Raw genomic sequence first — 9,182 nt, forward strand, 5'->3', positions numbered from 1 at the left:
CTACCTCGTGGGACCAACCTGCCTTTCTCCACAGGGATGCACAGATTGAGAGCCTGAAGAAGGAGCTGGATGTGCTCCGTGCAGAGATGGAGAAGATTAAACTGGAGGTAAAGCCCAACTGGGGAGCAGCTGGTGCAGGGGAGTGGTGATTTTTGGTGCTGGATTGTGGAAGCCCTGATGGGATGCAGTGGGAGTGAGGTGCTGGCACCCAGTGCTCTGCTTTGGGACCTGTCCCAGTGCCAGGACCTGACTCCTGATGGAGATGAGGTGAAGGCATTGAGACCTTTCCCTTGCTGTCCTGACTGGCTGTTAGCAGCAAGGACCGAGCAGCTACAGGAGCTGAGGGGAGAGCTTTCCCGTGCTTCCCACAGCTGCTTTGCCAAAATTGCAGTTGGACAGCTGGATGTGGATACTGGGGAGGGCAGATTGCTGCCATCAGAGCAGGACTGTGCCCCAGTGCCTGATGTTGTCCTGCAGGCACAACGCTACATCACACAGCTCAAGGCTCAGGTGAACAGCCTGGAGGGGGAAGTGGAGGAGCAGCGCAAGCAGAAGCAGAAGGCTCTGGTGGACAATGAGCAGCTGCGGGATGAGCTGGAGAGGCTGCAGAGGGTGAAGCAGGACAGTGACAAGTCCCAGAGGCTCTGTGCTGAGGCTGAAAGTAGGTGCCCTCCAGCCCCCCTCGGCCCTGGGGCACCTGTGCTGCAGCTGCTGATGCTTTGTGTCCCCGTGCAGAGAGAGCCAACGCCACCGAGCTGCGCTACACGAAGCTGAAGGAGAAGCACAGTGAGCTCATCAACACACACGCTGAGCTCCTCAGGAAGGTAACACTTGTCTGTGCAGGCAGAGACTGACACTGCCTTTGTCCCTCTGCCATCACTGGTGCAGCTCATGCCTGCCCAGTTGCCCCTGTATCAGTCCCATTGTCCTGTACCCAGGGACCCCTGAGCACTGGGGGGCAAAGGGGAGGGGGAAGGGAGGAGGAAAGGAGAAAAAGGGGGAAAATGGGGGGGAAGGGGAAGGGAGGAGAAAAGGGGAAAATGGGGGGGAAAGAGGGTGGAAACAAGAGGAGGGTGGAATCCTGGAGTGGTGGGAATGAAGCGGAGGAAGAAAAAAGGAGAAAGGATAAAAACCCTTCCTCCTTTCCCCTTCCATGCCCCTGGGCCTGTGCTGGTGGAGCAGGGATGGCAATGAGCAGGAGGCTGTGGATGGGCACTGGGAGCAGCCAAGCCCAGTGGAGGGAGCTGTGGCACATCCCTCCCAGCTCAGCTCCCCGTGAATCCATACCCACTGGCATTCAGCATTCCAGATGCCATGAGAAAGGCATCTTGGGGTTATCCTCTGAGCCAGAATGTGGCTGGAACCAGCGTGGCAGTGGTGAGGTGTGAACACCTTGTGTGCCCACGCAGAATGCTGACACTGCCAAGCAGCTGACGGTCACACAGCAGAGCCAGGAGGAGGTGGCACGTGTGAAGGAGCAGCTGGCATTTCAGGTGGAGCAGGTCAAGCGAGAGGCTGAGATGAAGGTGAGGTGGCACAGCTCCAGATCCTTCCTTGCTTCCCTGATGCCACCGAGCCCTTCCCAAGCCTGGGAAAGGCAGTGGCTGTGTACAGCTTGGGTGCAAAGGGTAGTGGTGGTTGTTGATGTCAGTCCCTGATCCAGGAAGGAGTTGCCCTGGCTCCTCAGGAAGGCATTATTTAATGCATGCTTCATTCCCCCTCACCCAAATCTGCCCTTTCTTCCCTGAAGCAAATACCACTATGCAAATCAATGGGTTTGGGTGCTTTCGCCCAAATCTGCCTTTTCTTCCCTGAAGCAAATACCACGATGCAAATCAATGGGTTTGGGTGCTTTCGTCATCTGGGGCCCAAGCTGGGGGCTGCTCCCAAAATTCCTGCCCTGGGAAAAGGAACCCTTCCAAGACCCCAAACCCCTCATCCTGCAACACATGGCTGGATTCATTCCTGCCATCCTGCTGTGTGGTTGCAGCTGGAAGACCAGAGTGTACAGATGGAGCAGCTGCGTCAGGAGCTGGACGCGCGGCGGGACGAGCTGGACCAGGCACAGCTCTCGCTCAGCCAGGCCAAGCAGGTATGAGGCTGGAGGTGCAGGATGTGCCCAGATGCCCATCACAAATCCCTGATGTGCAGGACACCACACCTGTCCCTGCTGCCGAGCCAGCGGCACAAGGAGCTGTCGTGGGGCTGAACTCAGGGACAGCCCATCAGTGTGATGAGCTGGGCATGTCTTCAGTTTCCCCCCTGTGTGTCTGTTGGGCTCACAGCGTGGTGACAGGTGAGTGATGGGTGTTGTGGCCCCTCTGGCAGGCAGGAGCAGAGCTCAGTGTACAGGTGGAGGCCCTGCACGCCGAGAAGGAGGTGCTGAGGCGGTCGGTGAGCGAGAAGGAGTGTGAGCTGCTGTCCACGCGTGGCCTCGTCGAGGAGAAGGAGCTGCAGCTCAGCCAGGAGGCAGACAAGGCCACGAGGGAGATCCGAGAGCTCCAGGGCAGGCTCCTGGAGAAGGTACAGTGCTGTGTGGAGGGTGCACTGCAGCTGAGATGTTTGGGGGGTTGAGCAGTTGCGAGGCTCAGCCAAACCATTGCTGATGTAGCCAGTGGGACATCACTTGCAGCAGCAGTGATGGGATGCTTGGGTGTGATCCTGGGAAGAGGCTCTCGAGGGATGTGCTGGTGATGGTGCCACTCACCTGTTCCTCCTGTCTCACAGAGCAACCAGGAGCAGAGCCTGCAGCAGAAGCTGCTGGACGAGCAGTTTGGCATCCTGCAGGAGACGGTGCGGGAGGCCGAGGACATCCTCCGCGACGCCGTGGCCAAGCTGGATGACCCACTGCACCTGCGCTGCACCAGCTCCCCAGGTATGTCCCACTCCACCAACCTCCAGTCCCTTCTCCCTCCAAGACAACGTTGCATCTCAGTTTTCCCAAGGCATTTTTTCCATCATGCCCACGGAGTTCGGGGTCAGACTTCCCAGGAGTGAATTTTTAGCTCTATTTTGCACACCTTTTATAGTGCTGTTCCAAACCAGAGCCATGAGGATTTGAGCTGCCTTGGCTTGCACTCAGTGGTGCCTCGTGGAGTCAGCATTCATGCTCATCATCCCTGCCATGCTAATGAGGGTTAATTGGTTGCAGATTACCTGCTGAGCCGGGCGCAGGCGGCGCTGGAGTCCACGGAAGCCCTGGAGAAAGGGCACGCGCAGTACGTGGCCTCCATGGCAGGTACCTGGGGCTGGGGACTGGTGGCATTGCTTCCAGCTTGCTCTTATTTCTTGGATGTTTGCACATCCAGCAGCCTCCAGCTGCTTTGGGGCCACCAGCAAGCCTGCAATGCCCTGGTGACAGGGACACAGCGCGAGGGTTGGTGGGTTCCCGTGTGCTCGTTCAAGCTGGAGAGGTCAATATTGACCTCTCCAAGTGCCTGTGCTGATCCTTGAGTGCCCTCAAGGGTCGGCTGCAGCCCCCAGGACGTGGCAAGTGGTGGCCTGGGCTGGCAGCAGCTCATCTATCCTCTCGTGGGCAGATGCTGCAGGGCTGGTGGGGGCTCTGGCTCTCTTCTCACACCTGACGGCCGACACCATCGTGAACGGCAGCGCCACGGCCCACCTGGCTCCCACCGACCACGCCGACCGTGAGTGCATGGGGTGATGGGGGCATTTCTCCTCATGGGGCTTCTTCTAGGGTGGTTGTGCCGAAGTCACCTCTGCCAGGGGCTGGTTATGGGGAAGATCCCATGTGTCCTGACATTCCCTGCCCTCTAGTGCTCCTCCCTGGGCCATGAAATTCTTTTCTAATCTTCTTTGCTCCTGGAAACTCATGTATAAGCTTCTAAATGAAGTATGTTGGATGCTGCTGATGCTTAGCAGCATCTCTGCAGATGAAGGGATGAGGAAGAGGAGGGTGGCAGGGCTGGGGTAGAGGAACCCCTTGCCCAGCACGGGGCCCAGCACCAACACACCCTGTCCCCAGGGCTGACAGAGCTGTGCAGGGACTGTGGGCAGCGCAGCCTGGACTACCTGGGGGAGCTGAAGGACCAGCAGACCCTGGGACGTGCTGAGCTGGGCGATGTCCGAGGGGCACTGAGGGGAGTCCTGCAGCTGGCACAGGTAGGAGATGAAGCCCAGTGCACCCACCTTCCCATCTGTGGCTGGCAGGGCAGGGTGGGGGGGGTTGTCCCCATACCCACAGGTCCTGGTGCTTTCCTTGGGCCATCTCAGTTTCTGAGTGCTGAGACCCTTCCCGGTGGTGCACAGAGCCAAGTCACGCTCAGATCAGCTGTTTTTTCAGCCCAGTAACCCCTGTGGAATAAAACTTCCCAACTTTCAGCTATTTCTACTTGTGAAGGCCCTATTAGTCTTTTTCCTTGCACCAGTTAATACAAAGGCTGTGAGCTCTCCAGAGCCCCCTGAAGCCAAAACTGGCTCTGTGATGGAGCTTTGTCACCTTGATTTGGGGCATTTCTTACCTCTGATGTTTTTAGCAAGGTGGTGGCATGTGTGGCTTCACCTTTGTAGGCTACAGAATGCTGCTCCTGCATCTTGGGTTATTTAGGGGGGGGGAAAAAGGAGTCAGATACCTTGGTTTGTTGTTTTCCTTACAAATATTTCATTTTGTCCCTCTGCCTAAAATCTCTTTGTGCCCTCTGCTTCCTCTGGCAGGAGCTGAGGCCCAAGAGCTTAGACATCAAGCAGGAGGAGCTGGGGGACATGGTTGAGAAGGAGATGGCCTCCACCTCGGCGGCGATCGAGGATGCTGTCAGGAGGATAGAGGTGAAGCAAAGCAGCAGGATGGGGGATTTTGGTGCCTTGGAGCAACAAAATGTGCATTGCTCCTCCACCCTGCTCACCCTCACAGCAATGTGGCATCTAATCTTTCCTCTCGTGTTTCCCAACAGGAGATGATGAGCCAGGCCAGGAGTGAGAGCTCTGGTGTTAAGCTGGAGGTGAACGAGCGGTGAGTTTTGAGGGGAGATGTGTGATGGCCATGGGCAGGTTTGTGGCCTGTGCCTGTGCCCTGACCCATTTTCTAAGTGAGGCCAAAGCCTCCAGCCCTGGATGTGGCATTGGAGGATGCTGATTCCTCTTCTCTTGTTCCACGACAGGATTCTGAACTCCTGCACGGATCTAATGAAGGTCAGTACTGCAGGAACCCCTGTTCCACAACAGAATTCTGAACTCCTGCACGGACCTAATGAAGGTCAGTACTGCAGGAACCAATCTGGGGTGACAAAGGCTGTGCAAAAGAAACTTCCCACCACGTGCAGCATCAATCCTTCCCTCTAAAACTCCCACCAAACACCAAAACCTGTTTTCCTCTATTCCAGGCTATTAGACTTCTTGTAACAACATCTACAAACCTACAGAAGGAGATAGTAGAAAGTGGCCGGGTAAGTCCTTCCCTGTGCTCATTTCTCTTGCACCAATGGGAAATGTGGGAGAATTCCCTCAGTTTGCAGAAATACTCTGTATTTCATGGTTTCCCATGGTGGCAGCAGTGTCTGGAGATGAACTGCTCAGCCCTGTGCTCTCTGCACACATTGCTGTCACCCTTGAAAGGTTTGTCTATCTAAAGGTGATGGCCCAAACTTGTGTTTTAAACCAAACCCAGCCTGAATTTGTGCTCTTGGTGCTCCAACACTGCTTTTCCTGATGATTGTTTAAGCCAGTCAAAACAGCATAAAGAGCACAGAAATGCTGCCAGTCCCTTGGTTTATGACTTTCTGTGTGAATTTATCTATCATTACACTTGATCCGGGTGTTTTGTGTGGAGTTTTGGATGTTTGTGTTGTTATATATCAGCCACAAGTTCAGCCAGGCCATGATATTCTCGTAACAACAGGGGGCAGCAACAACTCAGGAGTTTTACGCCAAGAACTCGCGCTGGACCGAAGGGCTGATCTCTGCCTCCAAGGCCGTGGGCTGGGGAGCCACACAGCTTGTGTAGGTACCCCCAAACCTCTCCCCGAGGTTCTTCCACGTGTTTCCCCCTCCCAGGGCTCCTGCTCCTCCATTCCCAACACCCCAAAGTGTCCCAGTGCTGAGTTCTCATGGAACATCATTGCTGACTCCTCATGTTTTGCTAAGTGTGGAACCAAATACTCTGTGTGTGGTTGTGGACAGGGTGGGTGGGATCAGGGCAGGGTATCCCTGGAAATGAGGGAGGGAGGGAGAGGGAGGAGGGAAAGGAGAGAGAGAGGGAGGGAGGATAGATGGATGGATGGATGGATGGAATGGATGGATGGATGGATGGATGGATCTATCTGTCTATCTATCTATCTATCTTTTGGACAAAGCTTTGAAAATCTCATCCACTTCATCACAGAAACGAACCCCTTTTCTCTGGCTCCTCTGGATCATGGCTTTGAGTAATTGCTTTGTAAATGAGCTTTAATAATGGTTGGACTTGAGGATCTTCGAGGTCTTTTCCAACCTTAACAATTCTGTGCTCTGTAATTGCAGAGAAAGCTGCTGTGTTATGCCTGGTGCTGATTTCTAGGGGTCTTAGCAAGGGAGGAATAATCTGCCCTTGCTTTGCAGTGCCCAGTGAGTGTCTCTAATGCCATGTCCCTTCTGGCACAGGGAGTCTGCAGACAGAGTTGTGCTGCATATGGGCAAATATGAGGAACTCATCGTGTGCTCCCACGAGATCGCGGCCAGCACGGCCCAGCTGGTGGCTGCCTCCAAGGTGGGTGTCCTGCAGGATCCTCCTGTGCTGCTGCTCAGGCTGGAAGTCATTCTCTTCACACTGTTCCCAGTGGTTTGTGGCCATCCTCCCAGTCCTGCAGCCTCCCAGAGCAGGAGAAGGGAAGCTCCTGCTATTTCTCACTTGGTGTAGCATTTTAATCCATGTGTCTTCACCTGCATTAGTATTCCCACAGCCAACAGGGCTTGCCTTGGAAGGGAGGAGATGTCAAACCTCCTGTCTCCCTCCTGTCAACTGATTGTGGAAAGAGAATGTTAATAACTAACAAGAAAGGCCAAATAAACAGCTGCAGGAGGTGGCATTGAGGCTGGTGGATCTTGGGCTTTGCTCCCTTTCCTGTTGGTGTGGGTGAAAGGGAAACAGGGATGCAGGGGGGGAGTGAGGAGAATCCATATGGGTTTTCACAGTAGATGGTTTTAAAATTAAGAGCATGGTTAGAATAACAGAGCTGTGTCATCACTCTGTGGTCAGCTCAGGTGGGAACAGAGCTGGGTTTGGTGCCCTGAGGCTGAAGGGCTTTGTAGGGGTCACCTTGTCTGGCCATGATGGGATCATCAAGGATAAACCTTCCCATCTGTGCATCCATCCTTGCCACCCACAGGTTTTCCTGCTCAAGTTCTGACATGGAGAGCTCAGTGTCTCTGCCTGGGGCTCCCCAGAGCTGCTGAGCTCTGTGTGGAGGTGCTGCTGTTGGCTCCTCACAGCCATCGCTGTCCTGTTTGCAGGTGAAAGCTGAGAAGAGCAGCAGGAACCTGCTGAGGCTCCAGGAATGTTCACGCAACGTCAACGAGATGGCAGCCAACGTGGTAGCATCCACCAAGTCAGGCCAAGAGCAGATTGAGGAGAAAGGTGAGTGTTTTGAAAAAAAAAGTGAGCCCAAATCCCTTTTCAATCTCTTCTAAAGGCTGAGGTGTCCATCCAGCTCTGCCTTGGCACGTGAGGGTCCTGGGGGAGAGGTGACTTGTGTTTCTTCGCAGACACCATGGACTTCTCGGGCATGTCCCTCATCAAGCTGAAGAAGGAGGAGATGGAAACACAGGTATGGCCACGAGGTGCACTTGGGTCGGGTGGTGCCGGTCGGGACCTGCACGGCACTGGGGGCAGCAGGGTTTGCTCCCAGGCTGCACAGGTCCCTGAGCAGCAGTGTCTGGGCACAGGTGAAGGTGCTGGAGCTGGAGAAGCGGTTGGAGGGCGAGCGGGTGCGTCTGGGCGAGCTGAGGAAGCAGCACTACGTCCTGGCCGGGGGCTGCGACGCGCCGGACGACGCAGAGGCCAAACCGGCGCCGGCCCCGAGACGAGGCATCCTCAAAAAACCTCCCATTGCCCAGAAACCTGCCCAGGGGGAGGTGAGGAGCATAGGGAGGGGGTGAGGAGGGTGGGGTGGGTGTTGGCAGCCCCAGGGCTGATGTGTGATGTGTCCCCCTTGTCATTGCAGCCCGAGAGAGACCTCAGCGCGTTCCCTGCCAGGGCCAACGTGTAGCAGGAGCTGCTCCTGTCCTGTCCCTCCCATCTCGTGGCCTTCGTGCTGCTGTGCCTTCATGCACAGGATCTCCTCAGCACCCAGCCTGGAAAAACAAACCCAAAGTGGATGTCTTCTTTTTTAAAGGATATATTTTATTTTTAGGTTGTTTTTATTTTTTTCCCTCTCCTCTCTGTAGAGTGAGGAAGCTCCTGCTGCATCCTGAGCAGTGCTGGGTGCACTCCTCATCTTCCTCCTCCTCCTGACCAACAGCTGTTCTGGTTTAATGTAATTTGAGGTTCATTTGGGTTAACTTTTTTTTTTTTTTGGAATTTTTAAGGACTTTTCTCAGCACTAGAAGTTCTCAGTAAATGTAGCTCTACTGTACTGCTCAGACCCTTTCCAAGAACTGTGAACTGTTTTTACTGTAGGAAACTCTTGGGCTTTTCTTGCAACTGTTTTTTTAACCCTTTTTTTCATCCCAAGGACTCACTGGACTGTGGTGCAGCCTTGGGATCAAGCAGAAGGGAAGGAGCAAAGATCTTGCAAGGGAAAAGCAGCTACTGACACACACTGGCAATAAGGATATAAACATTGTGATGAATTTTTTCCTTTTGTATTTTTTATGACTACAGCAATGGCAAGTCAGCAGATGAATTGTGGTGTGTATTTAAGTGTCAGAAATTAATGTCAAGTGTCACAAATCAATGTCCCTGAGGCCTCCAGGAGGCACAGGAGAAAGTCAGCAGCAATAAGAAGTGAGTGGAGTGACATGGGGCATAGGGAAAAACTCTCTGAGGTGCATTGTACTGAGTCCTGTGATGATGTGCTGGGTGGAGAGTAATAAAGGAGCAAAGTGTGAAAGAATATTTGTCTTCTGTTGTGTTCATAAATTGTGGTGTGTTGTGAAATCAGCCTCATATTCGGCAGACATCATCTGTTCTTGCAATATGGGTCCGGCCTGCCTTCCTTCCTTCCTTTTTTTTCCTTCCTTCTTTTCCTTCC

The 9,182-nt window shown here is 54.1% G+C and overlaps 1 protein-coding gene across 1 annotated transcript in view; it reads left to right on the top strand.

Moving 5' to 3' along the window:
* The window catches only part of HIP1R (huntingtin interacting protein 1 related), a gene marked incomplete at its 5' end in the record, with an annotated part of 12,741 nt that extends 4,267 nt beyond the window's left edge, over window positions 1-8,474 (top strand). The window contains 20 exons of the mRNA XM_009075502.1: window positions 35-107; window positions 478-661; window positions 736-824; window positions 1,410-1,526; window positions 1,991-2,092; window positions 2,329-2,523; window positions 2,728-2,875; window positions 3,152-3,238; window positions 3,540-3,647; window positions 3,986-4,122; window positions 4,675-4,785; window positions 4,911-4,969; window positions 5,118-5,148; window positions 5,340-5,402; window positions 5,855-5,955; window positions 6,595-6,700; window positions 7,444-7,567; window positions 7,696-7,757; window positions 7,876-8,049; window positions 8,421-8,474. Of these exons, the coding sequence (XP_009073750.1) occupies window positions 35-107; window positions 478-661; window positions 736-824; window positions 1,410-1,526; window positions 1,991-2,092; window positions 2,329-2,523; window positions 2,728-2,875; window positions 3,152-3,238; window positions 3,540-3,647; window positions 3,986-4,122; window positions 4,675-4,785; window positions 4,911-4,969; window positions 5,118-5,148; window positions 5,340-5,402; window positions 5,855-5,955; window positions 6,595-6,700; window positions 7,444-7,567; window positions 7,696-7,757; window positions 7,876-8,049; window positions 8,421-8,474 (2,125 nt within the window). The remainder of the gene's footprint in view (window positions 1-34; window positions 108-477; window positions 662-735; window positions 825-1,409; window positions 1,527-1,990; window positions 2,093-2,328; window positions 2,524-2,727; window positions 2,876-3,151; window positions 3,239-3,539; window positions 3,648-3,985; window positions 4,123-4,674; window positions 4,786-4,910; window positions 4,970-5,117; window positions 5,149-5,339; window positions 5,403-5,854; window positions 5,956-6,594; window positions 6,701-7,443; window positions 7,568-7,695; window positions 7,758-7,875; window positions 8,050-8,420) is intronic.
* Between the last annotated feature and the right edge of the window lie 708 nt (window positions 8,475-9,182).

Source organism: Acanthisitta chloris, unplaced genomic scaffold (assembly GCF_000695815.1).
Source record: "Acanthisitta chloris isolate BGI_N310 unplaced genomic scaffold, ASM69581v1 scaffold37145, whole genome shotgun sequence".
In the NCBI taxonomy this organism is placed as follows: Eukaryota; Metazoa; Chordata; class Aves; order Passeriformes; family Acanthisittidae; genus Acanthisitta; species Acanthisitta chloris.